Here is a 19,637-nt window from a genome sequence, read left to right on the forward strand (position 1 = left end):
GTACCCCTCAGACTCTGGAAGTAAACCCCCAAAATTCCTCAAAAATTTATGTGCATTTCCTGTTCTATTCCATAATAAGCCCATATCCATTTTTCCTACAGTGGTGTGTCATTTGCAAATCTTTGGGGAAAATAAATGCTACTCTAGGAAGACTGTGCTCCATTATATTTACCCTGCAACTCAGTATAACCTGATTAGCCTGGCACACCCCAGTGGGCACTGGTTGTGGGGGGAACAGCAGAGCCTCTGGGAGCATCGAACACTAGGGCAGTTGTGGTGCCAAGTACAAGTCTTGGGACATTTTTCACTTAGGGGCTGTGACTGAGATTGGTGTGTGCTGTGGTATTTAATTAAAAGAAAAGTTGAGGTCTGTGAATCATTTACAAAGAAGAATCCTATTTCTTATGGGCACATGGAGTTGCCATTTAGGAGCATGGGGCAGAGAGAGGAGCGGGGAGATGAGGGGAGAGGGGACTAGGGCTATAACTAAAAGTCTAGACTCCTTTTATCAGTTGCTGTCGAGTCACTGCATGAGCTCTGCAGAGACTCACAGGACATTCCACACAGTTTACCTAAGTATGCAGCCTACCTGGAGGAGACATGATCAGGCAGCTGGATGGTGATTCTCTTCCAGCTGGAGCTGTTGACAGCATTGTAGATGGTGGCTTCGTGGAACTGGAAGGGGGAGCAGCCGATGCTGTTTGAAGAGGAAGGAAGGCATTGGGTCTGAACGAGCTGCCAGGAATCGGACCTGCAGAAACCAGAGAGGCTGCATTAGACAGCTGTCTCATGTCAAGGTAATGCTTAATGATTGGGTTAAATTAAGAAATTTTAATATAAATTTCATATATACCTATATGTAATTACATTTAATAAAAAGAAAAATTGAAAATTATTTCAAATAAGATATACCCTAACTCTTTATAAGCACATTAACATAGTTACAGATGACAAAATAAAATAATAGCAGGCACAGAGCTGACTCTAGTGGCTTCTTCTCCCTGATATTACTACAAGAACTATACCTGGAGTTGACTGACAAAATTCTCTGTCTACCCAAACTTTATTACTAGAATTCATTTTTCAAAGTGGTGGTGGGAGGCAGGCCTATAGACACCCTAAAGAGATAACTGCACTAAGTCAGACTTATAGTCAACAGTGCTACTATGCTTTAGGGGATGTGACTCTAGCTAAAGCATAATCAGATCTTTCATTGATTTATATTTTTATTAGGGTTGGTTGAAAACAAGCAACATAAATAAAAGAGAGTTCTACTTTGAGGACAAATATAGTGTCTTACTTTAAAATACAAAATTTGTTGGCTGCAGCCTAGAATGAAATTGATTTTTCTTGGTTTGAGGGAAAAATTGAAAATAAGATACATTGTGAATTTTATACAAATAACATTTTCACATGCATGCAATTAACTGCCACTTCTAATACATAAGAATGCTTCCCTATAAGCAGTTGCCTTAAAAACAGACAACCATTTGAATTGTATATACACATTTGGAGGAAATGTAAAAAGTGATTTCACAAACCTTGCATCTTTAGTGTATTCCAACATTACGGAATGAAGGTCACCACAAGAAGTGGCTTCACAACCCACCACAATCTAAAACAAGCAGATAATTGATATGTATCAGCAAGATTAAATAATGCCTATCATTAACGAGAACTCCCATCTCTCTTCATTATGACTCTGATAAGTAACCAAGAAGTATTTGAAGAAGCTTTTACAGAGCAGCCTGCCAGACACCAAGAAGGCGTGCTTTTGAGTTTTGTATAAGTCATACCATTTTGCAAGGAGATGAGAATTAAGGTTAAAAATTACTATTTATATTTACTTAATTAGTATAACATACTAATTGTAAATTTGGGGAAGATGAATTGGTCAAAAGGAAAGTAGTTTTAGGAGAATTAATGGAAAGAAACAAAGTATCACTGGTTCAAGATAGTTTCATTGATTTACTAACTTCCTTGATGCTACCATTACATTTTTATATGTAATTAAAAATAGTAATTTTAAAATACTTAGTATTTATTCCTAGTTTTTTCCATTTCCATGTAGATAAAAGTATTCCATATCACATATAATTAAATTCTTGAATCATCAACAGTGCATAAATGCTATAAAGACTTGGTGATTCAAATTTAAGTTCTAATCATCTACTCAATCAACAAGTCCTATTTCAGTGCTGACACTAGGGAAGGCTGGTGCTATAAACTTCATACTATATGCTTATTCATAAAATAACTATGGTTTCATAGAGAGAATACAAAGTGTATTCCAGCAGTGGAAATGGAAACCAGAAAAAAATAAAATGCTTTGGTGCTTCATAGGAAGGAGAGGTTGAATCTGATTAAGTGGGTAAGAAAATAATTCTTCAGAAGTTGGAGAGCTGAATTATTCCAACTACAAACAGAAATAATAATTATGTGACATGATACAGGTGCTAACTATCACTATTGTGGCAACTGTATTATAATATATAAATGTATCAAATTTACACACTGCCATATGTCAAATATATTTCACTTAAAAAAAGAAAAGAATTCATCAATGAGCAGTGGAATGATGTATCAAAGCTGTGCTTTGTAAGGATCAATCTGTGCTGCTGAAGACATGTGAAGTGGAGAGAGATTAGATAGGAAAAGACTACTCAGTGGACTACTGATTTAATAAGGGCCAGAATGAAGGTGGTAACAGTGCAAAGAGAAGAGATGGGATGGGTGTCAGGAATACAGGGAATTAGAATTAAAAAGATGGAGTAACTAATTAGATGTGAAAAATGATAAATCAAAGACTAAATTAAAATTTAGAGCTGGTGAATAAGTAAGAGGCAATGCCATCAAGAGAAATAGGAAAATCAGAGAGAGGAGTTAGCAGAAGTGGGAAGATAGGAAGTTCACTATTCAACATATTGAGTTGAGATGCCAATAATTCAAAGGTGTAGAAAAGTATACAGGCAATTAAAAGTACTGAATTAAATGTTGATGAGCCAGTCAAGGTTGGATATGCAAATCTTGGAGTTGCCCTTAAAGATATGATACTTGAAGCCAGAGGATGAATGAAGTTCTCAATAGTGAGAATGTCTATGAAAAGAGAGGAAAGCCTGGGAGAAGTACTAAGAAATGCTGATATTTAGTGGGTTGAGGGAAGAAGAGCCAAAAAGGAGATAGACATAGCTTTTAAGAAGGTAAGAGGAGTGGCAGCAGAGAACCCAGAAGCTGAGGGGAAAGAGAATTTCACTAGCTGGAGAATACAAGAACAGGAGTGCCAAATAGCATAGAGAAAATGAAAAAGCGAGGAATGGGTGAAAGGTGTTGCACGTGGTGTTCAGAAAGTCTATGGTGACTTTAAAGTTGAAGATTTAGTGACACTTTAATTCTTAAATTTCTGGGGACAAGTTTTTTTTTTTTTTTCTTTTTTAAAAGGAACAAACTGACTTGGCTAGAGCAGAAAATTTCAGTCTCTTCATTTCTGGGTTGACAGAAGCAACGAAAGAGGAGGCCCCAACCAACTTAATCAAAAATATAAGTGTGATGCGGGCCTGGGGGAGGAAAAGCCTTCACTCTTAAGGGACGTGGCTTGGAATTAGGGGTAGTGTAACACTGGATGTGGCTTTGAGTGTCCTTCATGTCACTAAGGTAAGGATAGTCCTGAAGGGGTGGTAGCATTTGGGGGGACTTGCCTCAACCTCCAGTCTCTGAAGGAGAGTTTAATACAAAGCTGAGGAAAACAGAAAATTTGCCTTTTTTCTTCAACTTGGGAATTCTTACAAAACTGAAACCCTATACATATTAACTCCCCATTTCCCCCTTCTCCCAGCTACAAACACATTTTTATTTATGCTAATAAGGATTCTTTCCGTTAACTGTCATCGTAGCACATCTTTTTAAATAAGGGCATTAGAACAACTGATCTGTCTCTTTAAAATGATCCAGTAATAAACTGCATTTCTGTAATGTCCCTTTTTAGTGTTTTATGCAATAAGACATTAATCGATAGTACTTTATCTTTCTAATTTGTCTACTAATTACCCCTTATGCCTTCTCTTTCATTTTTTTATATGAGTAAAATATGCATTTATTAATAAGAAGTGAGAGTCCTTTTCAAATCTTTGAGGATTTGGGAGGTTTCAATTGGGCTAATGTACAGGTTTGCTGTTTGGAAGTCAGAGAGAAAAGAAAAATGGAAAGATATAATGAAAAAGGACATATAAAGAAGCAAAGCTTGATGTATGAAATAGGCATAAAGAGAAAGTGGTAGAGAAATTAGTGGGAGAGAGAGACAGAAAGGGATAGAGACAAAGAAAGAGATAGACAGAGGCACCTACTTGAGATTTGTATTTCCAAGGTTTGTAAAAGCGAAGTCAAGATTACATATCTGAGATATAATACAGTTGCATGTCTTGCTATGTCTCAATATATCTGTGTTCAAATAATCCTATAAGATAAAGGCTTTTGTGAAAGATAACTTCTTTTATTCATAAAATAAAGTCTCTTATAATGAATGAAATCAATCATTTCCTTATAGTTGTTCAAATAAGCTTTCTCTCCATACTCCCTCGCCCAAGTGTAACACCGGACTGCCTGGAGGAGCCGCTTCCCCTTACTTTAAACTGCATCATATATCCTGGCTGTATAATGAGTTCTCTGGAGGAGAGTGCATTGTGAGTCTTGTCCTTCTTTTTATTTGGCCAATAGAGGTGGAAGGATGGATTGCCACAGAATCCTGCTGTCCTCACTGCATTAGGGTAAAAACTCCAGTTTTCTTCATGGGAGGTGCCTTCTGTTAAGATAAATTGGAAGTAATTATGGCATGTTATTCTCTTAAATTAATTGTTTATTGTTGATCTACTTGAAGTCTATGCTCTAGCTCTTTGCTTACCCTTTAAGATTGATTTTTATTTTCTTTAATTGGTATTTTATATATATATATATATATATATATATATATATATATATATAGCAATCAAATCTAGAAAAGATTATTAAATGCTAGTACAACAATTACCCAACTTTTAAAATATAATTGCTAGTCTGGGTAACTTTTACCATTGCAAGATTTTTCCTGGAATACTTTCAAACTAATAAAATATGTATCTCTGCATATAGAAATTCTTAAAGAAACTGAAATTATTTGGGGCTGCTGAAATTTCAAATTATATTTAGAGCAAGACATTTTGTCTTTAATGGGATTTATTAAATTCTTTGTTGACATTTCAACAAGCAGTCAACCTTGAAGATGTATAAACTATTAGGCAAAATAATAGCTAACATTCGTTGATCAGCAACTATACGGTAGACACTCATCTAAATGCTTTTCATGTAGTAATTCATGTAAAGACATAAGCAAACAAAAGATACACAGGGAAGACTGCTCAATGTCTTGCTCCTTACCATCATCAAAAGTGTCAACCAGCTGACTGGGATTGATTTCCGCTCCACCAATCAAAATGTTGTCTAGTGCCCACTGAGCACGCTCTACCCCGGAGACCACAAGTCCATTGCTGATCACAAAAGGCTGCCACCAGCGGAGTCGAGTTGTGTTGGTAAGAGCCTCCTCGGGAAGAAGTATATAGTCATGTCTGACTGAAATGTATTTCTGATAATCCATCTCATGGAGCAAAGTCCAAGTAATTCCTATAAAACAAATATACCGACATAGTAACATACTGGAAAAAACACAACAAACCACCAATATATTGCAGTTACTGCAAGTTCTCCAAAGATCTTCAGCCAGATAATGAGAAGTGATTTCACTGACTTTAATGTAAGTATTAACAAACTGTTTCAAAATGAGAGTGATGATATAAGGGGAAGGGTATTTAGAAATACTTGGGCAAAAATAAAAATACTGAGGTAAAAATTAAATATTTTCTGCTTCTAAAGTTTTGTTCTTGATTCCTATATGCATTATTTCTCATAAATAATGAGAAACACCCGTGTTTTAAATCTTTCTAGATAAGATACTCCTAGTATTTTAAAATATAGTGATTATAATTCTACGCAATTTGTGATTTGTTGGATCAATATGAAGCTTCTCTAATCAACTGATAAGACAGTAGGTGGAATGTTTAAATTACTTAAGAAAACACCTTTGAATTCCTAAAATACGTTAAAGGTAGGGTCATCTATTTATCTGCCAGTTATTAAGAATGATACCTATCCCCTAATGCTGATTTTCTAAAGACCTCATGGTACTACTCGTCTGGTTCTAGCTACTTCAAAATAAGGAAACAAAATCTTGTTAAAATAGTGTGTGACAGACTCACAAATTGACTATAGTTTTCCACAACTACTAATGCTGTCTTATAGATTTTCTATACCATTTATTATATGCTTGTTCACACAAAAGCTTTTTAAAACACTTTAAAATGTTTTTAAAATTATCTTTTACTTGGAAGACTATGCAAAAATTTATTTCTTAATTGTATCATTTATAATCAAGCTTCAGCTATGCTTCGTGATTATTGTCTTTACTCATAAGCTTGGAGTTTTTTAAAAATGTGATTTCTCTCTTTTCCCTTTTTGGGTAGATTTTGTACAACACAGAAGTTACAAATATAGAATGTGTAATGGCTGGAATGCAACCAAGGTCTCCAGCTTTCTCTTTGTGACTTTCACTGTTTGCATTGCCATGTCAGCAAAGCTTTGCAGAGACTTTTCTGAGGGGCAATGGCTGGAATTTGGGAATCCGCTGCAAGGCATGGCTTTCACCCCTGAAACGTGCCTCCATCTGTAGAGTAGTCCAACAGCACGCCTTCCTTCCGGCAGATGGGCCGATGGCAGGAGGTCATGTTGTTCTCACTACCAATGCGCCCCCAGTACTGCAGGAATCTGAATGCAAGCACAAATTAGCCATCAGAACAGAGAGTTAGAACAAATTATCTACTCAAGCCCTGGATAACAACTTCTTTCATAGGTGTGTTCTTGTTTGGGGGCCAATTTGCTAAGTTGTAACAAAAGATAACAAAAAAATTGACTTACTTTGCCCCTCTGAGATCCAAATCTTGAGTAATAGCTTGTCTCACTGTGGATCCCCCAAAATAGAGTGCAGTGTCCTCTGCAAGAATCCCGCACTCAGTACAAGTACTTCCACCTTCCAAGGACATCCATAAATCAGGCTTGATTTCTTCACTGTCAAAGCGTTCCTTCAGAAAAGTCTGGAAAAAAGTAAGTGGTATGCGTTTAAAAGTAAAAACTTCAAAGAATAATTATGGAATAGCTAAGACAATACAAAGTTACATCTTGGCTTAAAAATTAGAGTTGATTTCAAATGTTTTTCTGAAAGATATTAAAAGAAACCCAACACAATACGTCCACAATATTCTTGTCCATTATCTATTGACGATCATTTAAACTGCTTAAATAATGCTTAATTACTGGAATTTAAAATCTAGAAAGAATCTTAAAATAGAACAATTGTAAAGCTGAGTTTAGTAAAAAACTTAAGCATATACTCTCAAAATATTTATTTATATATTATGGAAAGTACTCTTGTAATTTATTATGATATTATGAAACAGGAAGAACAATTTTAAAAAATTAAAGGAATGAGATAAAACAGATTTTTTAGCACTTCCCCCTGTCCCAGTATTCCCTGAATGATTGTCTTATTCTCCTTGGAAATATGTGCCCCCTCCACTCCCTGCACCTTGGAGACTATTTCAGGAACCCAGGACCCTTCAGCTTCCAACACAGAACAAACTTAAAATGTCTTGTTTGGTTAGGCAGGGACACTTGAAACCAAACCTTTCTGTATGAAGTCAAAAGAAAACAATCTTGGAAGGCAATTTAAAGGACTTTTCACATGTTTGTCAGGGCCAAGATTCAGGATGATAGGGAGAAGAACTCAAAATATAGAATAAAATATTTCCCCTGAGTCTCCAGTTTATCCTTTTGACTAAAAAGGACCACCAACCAGGAACAGTCTATTTCCAAAACAGAATAGATAAATAAAATATTAGGGTTCATTATGGCTAATTTTATGTTCAATTATTTCATTTCCTCACATCATAGTCAAGCTCTTGATTTTCTATTCATTTTGTCCAGAGGACATTCTTTTTGTCCATAATACAGTTTTGCATTAGGTTGAGGCAGTTTTTTTTTCATTTTTCTTTTTATTTTTTTAGTGATAGAAATATGTCATGAAAACAATATGTTATAGTTGCAACTGTAGTAGCTGTTTACAGAAAAACTATATACCTTTTCACTTCTTAGGTAGGCTGTCTTAGTTGCTATCTTATTGTATGGTTCAGATGATTTAGATAGACCCTCTTCAAATTTGGAACATAATCAACTCTATAGTTAAAGACATGTGGTCAACATGTTAGCCTTACTTCACCTCACTGATGTTAGCAAATAAATGCAATTTATAACTGGAGGTTTATATGTGAGAACACAAGAGTCAGAAGACATGCTTTGGTAATCATGTTAAACTCTCATTAGAAATATTTGATTCAGGGTTCATAATATAGATTTCTACAATTTCTTATCCAACTGAAGAATGCTAATGGAATTCAAATGTTCACTAAAGACTCTACATCAAAATATTTATTACCTGTGGCTACGTTTCTCATAATCTCATTTGATAACATACAAACTAACAGCTTCAGATACAAGTGAGCATTGCTCCAATTTTATGTTTTTAATCTATTAGTTCCAAAGTTGTTGCAGTATTGTAGAAAAAAATCACAGTTTTTTAAAACATGTATTTATTTTTGGCTGCTTGGGTCTTAGTTGCAGCTCGGGGGCTTCTCTCTAGTAGAAGTGCATGGGCTTAGTAATTGTGGAGCACGGGCGTAGTTGCCCTGTGGCATGTGGGATCTTAGTTCCCTGACCAGGGATCAAAACTGCATCCTCTGCATTGGAAGACATGTTCTTAACCAATGGACCACCAGGAAGTCACAAAATGACAGGTTTTATCTACACTGTTTGTCACTTATACACTCAGTTTCAATCACTTGTACTTTTTTTTAACTTAGTCATTTTTCTGTTATTGTAAGATAAATACAGTATATTTATTCACAGAAACAGAATTTATATATATATATGGCAACAGTGTTGAGCAACTTTGCATGTTAAATAACGATATAATAGCTAAAATTTCCAAGACTAACTTCTCTATTCTTATTTAATACGCAACCACATTTCAGCAGTCAACAAATCACAACACTTTCTGAACAAAAATTCTAGTGCTGTTTCCACCTTTTTGAAAACTTGTTTTTTTTGTGTGTGATAATGTAGCAATATTATTTGCTTTATTTCATAACAACAGTATCCTCCTAATTTAAATAGTATATCTACTGAAAAAAGTGAATTAAGGAAGGTTTAATATTGACTTTAACAGTCTGCTCTATAAAACCCCCCAAAACAGAGTATTTTCTTTAATCCATACAGACTGGTTTATATTATTAAGTGGGTAAAACATACTAGCACTTGGTCCTACTATTCTTCTATTTAATAAACCATATATATATATATATATATATATATATATATATATACACACACACACATATATATATTTAAGATTCTGTCCAAAGGATTTATTTACTGGGAGTCCCAAAGAACAAGGTTATAAATTATTAGTTTCACTGTTAAGTTGGCTCTTGATGCACGACCTGGAATGAGGGTACATGCTTTCTTCGGGTGCTTTAACTTTACCTTTAGAGTGTGAGTCAAGTAGCAGTTTGGCCCAGAGTATCCTGGATCACAGATGCACTGTTCCTTTAAGCAATCTCCATGGCCTCTGCAGTTGTCCAAGCATTCAGGGCCCAGGTAGAAATTGTCAATTGCCCACTGCATATCTGAGTGCTTCTGGTAGAACCGAAACCTTACTGGACTATTGGCAGCACAAGAGCAAAGGAGTGAAGAACAAAAGTTAGCTTTATTCAGGTCCATATTCCTGCATGTACATTCAGTATTCAAGAGAAAGGACATTTAAACCATTCTGATAAGATGAAATGGGTTAATAAAAGCTGTTTTTGGACCATCATTATCTTTCTATTTCTAGTAATGTAAGTTTAAAGCCAGTTCCACTTACATTTTAAAATATGTGAGTAAGCTTGTAAAACAAAATGAAAATACAGCGGAACCTCTATGTCAAGCAAAAGGAACATTTTAAAACACAAATCTGTAACTATTAAAAATCAACTTATGAACTGGAGTCCAGTGGCTGCAATGCAATTTAGATTAACTGTATTTCTGAAATTGTACAGAAGGTAAATAACTCCTTTGACAGTGCCTTGTCAGCATACACACGGCCTTCAGGTGGTTGGGAAACAGCAGCTTCTGAATCCCCTAAAGATAATCAATATTCTCAGAGTAACTATGCTAATTAGAAAATAATTTTGAAGGGTTATATTAAAGGAAAAGTTCCCTGAGATTTTAATTTTATCATTGCTCTTCTTTGTCCTCTGGGGAAAATAGAAGTGTCATAATTAACCTTATATTAACATATTCTACCCTTTTTTGGTGGAAAGAGTTCAAAGTACATGAGGGAACATCCTGGGAAGATATAAACATTCTGTATCTTGTTTCTGGTGGTTACATGGATTATACAAGGTGAAGAAATCGTGAGGAACAATCAAAATGTGTTCATTTTACTGACTGTAAATTATATACCTCACTATAAAAAAAGAGAGTGAGAACAAGAGGGGGGAATGAGGCAATGAGGGTATGGTGGCTCTCCAGCACCCACTTCAGCCTAGATGAGTCATATGAGAATCATAATATAATTTCCCTAACCGTTGATGGAGTAAGGAATGAACATTCTTGAACTAATTTGTACTAATGAGATGCAAAGAGGTACTTGCTCTAGCTTTGCTGGAAACAAAAGCAACTCTCTTTCTCTTCCATTGGACACAGGTAAGGATGCACTGTGGTCCAGCTTTCTGGGAGACATCTATGTTCACCAAGGAAACTAGTCTGAAGACTGAGTGTGACATTCATGTGTAGACAGTGGAGCAAAGAATAAGAGTAAGAGAGTAAGAAATAATAATGTCCTTGAAGACACTGTTGACCTTGTCAAGCCACCAATCCTACAGCCCACTTACCTTTGGATTTTTTTCATTATACAGATAATATATTTCACTTTCAATTGAGCCAAATGTCATTTGAATTTGAATGGAATTTTCTGTTACCTGCGGCTGAAAGCATACTGATTATCGTCTAGCATGTTAACTGACTAAGCCTTTTAGATTTATTTCAGAAAACTGTGAGTGATCATGCAACAGACAATCTCCATGGGGCGTTTTTGCCTTTTGTTTAAGTACCTTATTCAAAGGCTCTGTGTGTTCCTGTCATATATCCCGAATCTGCTTCACAAAAGGTTCTTCATTTAGCCAGAAACTGTGACATATGGGGGAAGTATAACTATCATTTTCTTTAGTGTATCTTTTCCCCGAATTTTACAGTTGAAGAGAATATTTTTTTGTAATTGCCTAAATTAACTTATCCACATACTTTTCAGAAAACAGTTTAATCATCTTGGCTCACTATTGTCTAGGCTAATTACTTTCCACTGCAGGTGCAGAACATAATACTTTGATAAGAAAAAATATGAAACCTACAAACTACATTTGTACCAACGGCATGGAGAATTAGGATTTGTACAAGTATTAAGAGCATGATAAGTTAGGTTTTCTCTTGGCTCCATCTGTCATGGATTGACAAGGGACCAATGTGGAAAGCACAATTTACAAGGTCCATCAGGTAACATATACCTTTTCAATTGGCTCCAAGGCCATCACTATTGCTCACAGAGCATCACTATGGAAAATGGCAGAGCTTGTCAGGGCCTATCTTGACAAGTCTGAGGATTACATCTTGAGGTCTCCTTAAATTAGTTCATCATGGAGGTCACTAATGAGTAAACTTTAGAGTTAGGGAGGAAGAGAGCATTTTACTGACAATTACACAGTACTTTCAGTCTGACCACAGTGTCTAAATCCACTTATGAATGCTAAGAACCAGGGTTTAATTTTCTACTTACTTTCCAACTAAGCTTTCAGGAAGTGGGTAGGTGATCCTTTTCCATCCTTTAGTTGGAAAGAATACAGATGGTTGAGAAACGCTTCCAGAGCATTTTGCATCTGCAGGTAAGCACTGAGGAACCAGATAATTCCAGCTCACACCAAAGTCTGTAGAGTACTGAACATGAATTTGATTCTGGGTGACTTTTTCAGATACTTTACATCCAACAGAGATCTAATAAACATAGAGATGCAAGATTATTAAGATTATTAAGGTATTAAAGTATTAAAACCATATTGCATGCTCTAAGGACTTGGAAGTAAGAAAGCTGCTGATTATTTGACAGACACTGCAACACATCCGTTTCTTTTCAGGTTCATTATTTGCTGAGCTGATGAATGGTGGAGTTGACATGGTTGCCCTAGGTGACAAATTATAGAAAGTGCCAAATATATTGTGCAGGGAGTTTTAGAGAAGCTGAAAGCTGTGCTTCTGCAATAGCTGGCAGATTGCCTTGGAAGGCCTGGGCCTACTCTTACAAATTGTTGTTTGTTGTGCTAATGGTCTGGCACTTCTGTTTGGCAGAATGCTCGACCAAGAAGGATTGCTAACAGCTTTACCAAGTTTACTGTTTTGTTATACAAGTTATGATTCTCAATAAATCACTTTCAACTGCAAGTAAGATGCAGTGAAGTAATTACAGAGGGTATTTTTGATAAGACACAGCATTCTTTGTTGATGGAGACAGTCATAATGCAACATTTGTTGCTAATACAGTGGGAATGAGGTAGACAGAATAAGTTGGTTGACATAAGATCTTAGCTAAAATTGATGTTGGCATTGATGCTAATCATGCCTTTGTTTTCTATAATTTTCTTTCTCCAGAAACACTGAAATATTTTTATTAAAAAAGTAGATATAGCCACAATTGTCTCTTAAAGGAAAAGAATGCCTATGTCATATAATGATTTAAACTCAGGGAATTGAAATCAGTTTTCTACATTTTCTTATCAATATTTTTTCTGTTAATATTTAATCTCAGAAGCACATTAAATCTTATTTAAGTTCATCTTAGGGCTTCCTTGGTAGCTCAGCTGGTAAAGAATCCACCTGTAATGCAGGTGACCCCACTTCAATTCCTGGGTCTGGAAGATCCCCTGGAGAAGGGATAGGCTGCCCACTCGAGTATTCTCAGGCTTCCCTGGTGGCTCAGATGATAAAGAATCTGCCTGTAGTGTCGGAGACCTGGGTTTGATCCCTGGGTTGGGAAGATCCCTTGGTTGGGAAGATCCCTTGGAGGAGGGCATGACAACGCACTCTAGTATTCTTGTCTGGAGAATCCCCATGGACAGAGGAGCCTGGCAGGCTACAGTCCATGGGGTCGCAGAGAGTTGGACACAACTGAGTGTGTCCAAGCACACACACAGCACAAGTTCACCTTGAAATAGTTCAAAAATAAAATACTTTTAATCATTAAGTTATATATACTTGGGATGTATATTAATATTAAATTTTGTTAATAGTTTTCAACATATATGTCAATAAAAGATTGTATGATCATTGTCTCTACAATTAAAAAAAATTTTATATTACTGGTATATGGCTATTTACATAGTTAAGGTCATGGGGCTTGTGATTTCTGTCACATCTCCTTTCAGCTCACCTATCTGGTCTGTAAAGAAGACAGATGGATCTTGAAGAATTACAGTGGATTGCTGCACACTGGACTTCCTAGGTGTCCCTAGTGGCAAAGAACCCACCTGCCAATGCAGAGACATAAGAGATGCAGGTGTGATCCCTGGGTCGGGAAGGTCGCCTGGAGAAGGAGGGATAATGGCAGCCCATTCCAGTATTCTTGCCTGGAGAACCCCACGGACAGAGGAGCCTGGTGGGCTACAGTCCATGGGGTTGCAAAGAGTCGGACGTGATTGAAGTGACTTAGCACACACACATAGTTAAGGTTATAACATTTTCACCTTGAATTGCATGATCCAGCCTTCAGTGGGGGTCAGGTCGTGGGTCACCGCATATACTTCTCTTCCATCGTGACTGCCACAAATCATGACGCCATCAGGGGAGTCACAGAATCTTTCTACTGTACAATCATCATGGAATAGCCAGTGCTCATTTACTTAAAAAAAAGAAAAACAAAAATTTTATGACAGATTTATGGCAAACATACTTTAAAGCAAATTTTTACTTTAGGTAAGATTGATAATTATTTTAAGTAGTACTCTCTCTTATTACATACCATCTACAGACAAAACACTAATATAAGCACATCATTTTAGGAACATAGATACTGAGAGACTGAGATATATTAAGTGTCCAATACTAGTCTGTTTTTCATTTGTAACACATACAATACATTCTTTTTTTTTTCTAAACTAGTTAAGTCTACATTTAGGAAAAAAGAATGTATTGTATGTGTTACAAATGAAAAACAAAGGGAAATGTACATCTATTTGTTTTCTGACAGGTGTTTAACTTTTTAGGCCAAATCTAAAGAAAGAGGAAGATTTTTAGTAACGTGATAGAGAAGTGAGTTAGCTATTTATTCTCAAATTTTGGTAGTGTCTCCTGGGCAATGAAAAAAATTGTAATAGCCAAACTCTTATAACCAGAGAGTAGAACAGTGGAAGGGGAAAAGGGGACTTGTCAGTCAAAGGGCACAAAGTTTCAGTAATGCAAGGTGAATAAGTTCTGGAAATCTATCGTACAACACGGGGGCTATAGTTAACAATTCTGTATTGCGTACTTAAAAATTTACTGAGAGATATTAATGTTAAGTGCTCTTACCAAAATAGAAAAATTAATATTATAAAAGAGGATGGGCAGGAGGAAACTTTCGAAGATGATTGATAAATTTATGGCCTTTATTGTGATGGTTTCATAGGTGTATACATAAACCCAAATTCATCAAGTTGTATACATTAAATACCTACAGCTTTTTGTACATCAATTATACCTCAATAAAGTGATTTTTAAAAAAGCTTCTAAGAGTCTAACGAAAATTTAAGCAGCAAGATTATTGCTTGATCAGTGCAGAGTAATCCTATTGTGCCTCTCTCTCAAACACACGCGCGCGTGCGCACACACACATGCACACACACACACACATGCATACCACACATTCATGTCCCTCACAATTTGCTTTCTCTTTTGGAAGGGATGCCTTAACTTCATGATTTTATCCCAGAAAGGTTAGAAATGAAACATATCTATACATTTCATCTAATTCATGATACATTTTGATTTCACAGGCCCAACTTTTTTCTGGCAGTTTCCTGGTTAGCTCCAGCATTCACAGTGAAGATGAACAGGTACAACTGGAAGCCTGGGTTACTGTGCAAAGAGTTGGATGGCCTCAGAAGAGAAGAGACCAAACAGTTTAATTGGAATCCAGCCTTTACCAGTGTTGTGTTCTTTTAATTTTGTCTAAGCTTAACATATGCCTGTAGAACAAGCATATTTATCTCCAGGACTCAAATGGCTACCATAATGCGATTATCTGTTAGTTTTCACTCCATTGGATTAGGAGTTACATTTAGTCCTACAGCAGAGGTATAGGACTCAAGAATCAAAAGGCACAGAAATCTGAATTCCAGTAACAATATCCTGAGTTTATTCTCTGGTATATATTTTATTATATACTAGAATGCTGCAATCTTGAAAAAGGGCTTACATTAATCAACTAACACTAATCTCTTCTGCAGTGTCATAAACTACTTCTGTAAGTAGATATTACACTTTTTAGGAGCACTGTCTTTGCAAGACAAGCACGAACTTAATTGTACATCACAAATCAGTCTAAAATAAAAATCAGCATTTACAGTACTTGAAAAAACATGCATTTGCTTTTATTTGTACAGAAGTTGCACTTAAATTATTCTCTGATCATAAACTCACGTAAACCATTACATAGGGAAAACAAATGAGCAATTTAGCAAAGTTCCAAATCAGATTTATATAAGTCTACTCAGTAATCTTCTTGAAAGAGTTAGACTACTTGATAGTGGTGAAGAACATTTCAAGCTTTTTCAATTTAAAAGGGTGATTTTCATTAAATATTTGCAATTATATCACTGTCCATGTGAAATACTAATCAATGAATTAATAAGAATAATCTAAAAATTCAATGTTAAGATGATAAACTTATAATGGAATACTATATAGCTATTAAAATTATATTTTCAAAGAAACAAGGACAAGAGGAAATGATAAGGATTTAATTCTAAATGAAACAAGCAGGCTACAAAATATAAATAAGATTCTAATTTAGTTTAAAATATGATTATATAAAGGCACAGAAAAAAGACTCTAAAAAAAATCAAAATATTGATGATGGTTATCCTCTGGGTGATTTTCATTTTCTGTATTTTCTTAATTTCACACTTTGAACATGTATTGCTTTTACCTTAAAACATTAATAATTAAGTATTTTAAGTTACTAAAATTCCCCACATTTCAACTGTCTTCAGCATAGATTTCATTCCTCTGTAAGGTTCTTATCAGTCTCATTACTGCAAAATACATCCAGATCCTTCTTTCTCCGTAAGATTCTAACGCAGAGTTGGGTATGGCATAATCTCACTGTCTGATGAATCTATAGTGGTATAGTCTATCTATTCCACAAGATTTGCAGTATTGATACAATACATGTAATTAAACATTACTACTTTACCTGAAGATACCATTTCAGGTTTTATGCAGTAAAACCAAATATGTGGCATCACAAAGTCACATACTTAATATAATATACCACTTTAAAAAAGGGACCAGAATAATGTGATGAAATGAAAACAAGTCATTAAAAATAAGAATAGCATGGAGAGATCCTTGACAGGACACCAGGACCACTGCAATACTCCTATTCAGAATGAAGAGTAACAAGAATGACCCTGGATATTTCTGAAACACGAAATGCCATCACAAATGCATGTACAGCTAAACAAAATCCTTGTCCTTGGAGAGTAAAACAAACGTCCAAAAAATGCTGGCTTTCTAACCAAAATAAAAAACAAGAAATGTAGAAACAAAATTTTTTTTCAGAGACAATTACCCTATTAGTAAAACTACAGAATGCTATTTATTAAAACAAGCTTGCTGGCTTGAAAGAAAGAAAAGGTTTCGTCACAATGTAAAACCAGGAAGTTGGAGAGAGGAAATGGGAACACTCTTTTCACTGTTTCTGTAACCACTTGAGAATGTATAAAAGTTCCACATTCCATTTTTTGGAAAAGACCCAAATGGATTTTCATTTAACATCAATGAAAATTTACCTGCAGTTTTGTCCTCCATAAACATGTCGAAAGCAATTCTCCCCACAGGGCCGGCATCTGCAGGCGAGCGCTCATGCTGGGGCACCGGGGCACTGCTGAAGGTGTCCAGCATGACAGTCCTCTGGTCAGCAGAGCCTGAGATGAGGACGTTGTCAATGGCCCAGTCATTCTGGTCCAGGCCATCGTGTCTTGGCTGCCACCAGCGGAAGCGAGTAGCAATCTCTTTAGCATCAGGAGGGAGAAGGATATTCACGAATCTGAAGAATAAATGATGGTGAGGGTGGGGAAAAGTCGTGTCAAATGTCTCATGGGAGAAAAGGATGTGCATCCAGACATAAGACATTACCCATCACTTAGGAGATGAGGAGAGGACTTTAGCTAAAATAATTTTTAAAAATCATGATAAGTTGTCTTAATTTTATGGTCTCGTGTGTGTGTGTGCTAAGTTGCTTTGTTAGTGTCTGACTCTGTGACCTCATGGACCATAGCCCGCCAGGCTTCTCTGTCCATGGGATTCTCCAGGCAAGAATACTGGAGTGGGTTGCCATGCCGTCTTGCAAGGGATCTTCCCAACCCAGGGATCAAACGTGCATCTCTTAAGTCAATATTGGTTTATGTTTACCAAAGTGCATATACCCTATGCCTCCTGATCTGAAGGACGCCTAGGCAAACAGAAAACTGCAGAGTTCACCCTGGAGGCACAATGGTAAAGAATCCACCTGTCAATGCAGGAGAAGCAAGAGGCAGCAGTAAAGTCTCATCTTTTTAATCCATGCCAATCTAACTCCCTTTACAGTCCAAGGCTGCTTCTTAGTATTAGCACTACAGGACAGGGCCAACAAGCCTCAGTTCATCCTGGGAAGAACCTGTAAGCTAAGAGCTTCAAAATGACCCCTTGGTTTTCATCTTTTACACTGAAGAGGTTTAGTTATTTTAGTTTTGCTTACACAGTATCTCCTTGTTGATTCTTTTACTCCTTTTTCTCTCTTTACATCTTCCTTAAAGTATAATGACCAGAACAGTAGGTAGTATTCTAGATGGTAGTATTCTAGAATTCTAGTATTCTAGATCAATCAAAATCTATTCAAGGCTACTATGTTGTTAGTTGAATTTCTAGTACTTGAAATTTAAATACATTTTTTAGGTCATGTCCACCATTTTGCATACACTTTGGGTTACAACAGCTCAGTGGAGCTTGGTCCTAGGGAAGGAAAGTGTAGACTGTGAATCTTAGACCCTCACCTGTGTAGTAACTGGCAGTTTGGAGACTGAGTCTTTGAAAGTGAAAGTAAAGTCGCTCAGTCGTGTCCGACTCTTTGTGACTCCATGGACTGTAGCCTACCAGGCTCCTCTATCCATGGGATTTTCCAGGCAATAGTACTGGAGTGGATTGCCATTTCCTTCTCCAGGGGATCTTCCCAACCCAGGGTTGGAACCTGGGTCTCCTGCATTGTAGACAGACGCTTTACCGTCTGAGCCACCAGGGAAGTCCTATGAGTCTTTAGGTAAACAGTCTTTTTCGAAGTTCATTTTCTCATGCATCTCAGTTTTGAAGCTCACGTGTGCCCTTCTCTTTCCTCTTTTTTTTTGTATGCTCACCTTGTAAGCTCTTTTTATAATTTTTATCCACTAAATTGGCATGTTTAATTAAAATTTTAGAAAGTAGTAAGTAATATCAGAAATCTGTCCCTTCCTGGAAGGACACACAATCACACAGCTTTACCCAGAGCAGCGACTTTCTTCTCATTTTTCTTTCCTGAAAAATCCTTGACCACATTTTAAAAACCTTTGGAGTGGAAATTTATCTAAGGCTGCTGAAAGCGTAAATAAATTATGACCTCTGTTCCTCCTTGGTGAATTTATTTCTCCTTCTGAGAACTAAAGTGGATTGGAAAGTTATGCTTTTACCCTATAGAAACATAACTTCTCTCTGTATATTATGTTGTTTAAGTGTTCAGAGGCTCGTACATGAGACACATTATAACTTTCTTCATAAATAGTTTACTTGGCTCATCTACCATCTTCTACTAATAGGTGAGCACAGTTTTTTTTGCACTATTACAATGTGTACCACTTAGTTTCATTTGGAATCCTTTATTGGTGTCCAACTTTAATGCATATGTAGGATTTAAAAATGTTTGTTTATGGCAGAGACTGCTGGCATTTCCTCAATTGCCATATTCCCATTCTCCCTTCATGTTAGGAACCCATCTTCTTAGTGAGGCAAATAGTCACCCAGAATAAAGATAACATGTCCAGACTCCCTTGCATCTGGTGTGTCGCTCTGACAAAGTTCTGGCTATTGGAATGTGAAAGGAAGTGTAGGCAAGTGTTAGAAAGTGTCTTTAAAGAGAGATAGCACACTGCTCT

At 36.3% G+C, this 19,637-nt stretch overlaps 1 protein-coding gene across 1 annotated transcript in view; it reads right to left on the reverse strand.

The window, feature by feature from the left end:
- Nucleotides 1-19,637, reverse strand: part of RELN (reelin) — a 536,555-nt gene that overhangs the window by 15,762 nt on the left and 501,156 nt on the right. The window contains exons 50-59 of the mRNA XM_052638374.1: nt 17,268-17,524; nt 13,962-14,116; nt 12,005-12,219; nt 9,676-9,853; nt 6,997-7,172; nt 6,740-6,846; nt 5,407-5,649; nt 4,620-4,795; nt 1,542-1,615; nt 590-751 (exon numbers count right to left, since the gene is read on the reverse strand). Of these exons, the coding sequence (XP_052494334.1) occupies nt 590-751; nt 1,542-1,615; nt 4,620-4,795; nt 5,407-5,649; nt 6,740-6,846; nt 6,997-7,172; nt 9,676-9,853; nt 12,005-12,219; nt 13,962-14,116; nt 17,268-17,524 (1,743 nt within the window). The remainder of the gene's footprint in view (nt 1-589; nt 752-1,541; nt 1,616-4,619; nt 4,796-5,406; nt 5,650-6,739; nt 6,847-6,996; nt 7,173-9,675; nt 9,854-12,004; nt 12,220-13,961; nt 14,117-17,267; nt 17,525-19,637) is intronic.

This window comes from Budorcas taxicolor, chromosome 4 (assembly GCF_023091745.1).
Source record: "Budorcas taxicolor isolate Tak-1 chromosome 4, Takin1.1, whole genome shotgun sequence".
In the NCBI taxonomy this organism is placed as follows: domain Eukaryota; kingdom Metazoa; phylum Chordata; class Mammalia; order Artiodactyla; family Bovidae; genus Budorcas; species Budorcas taxicolor.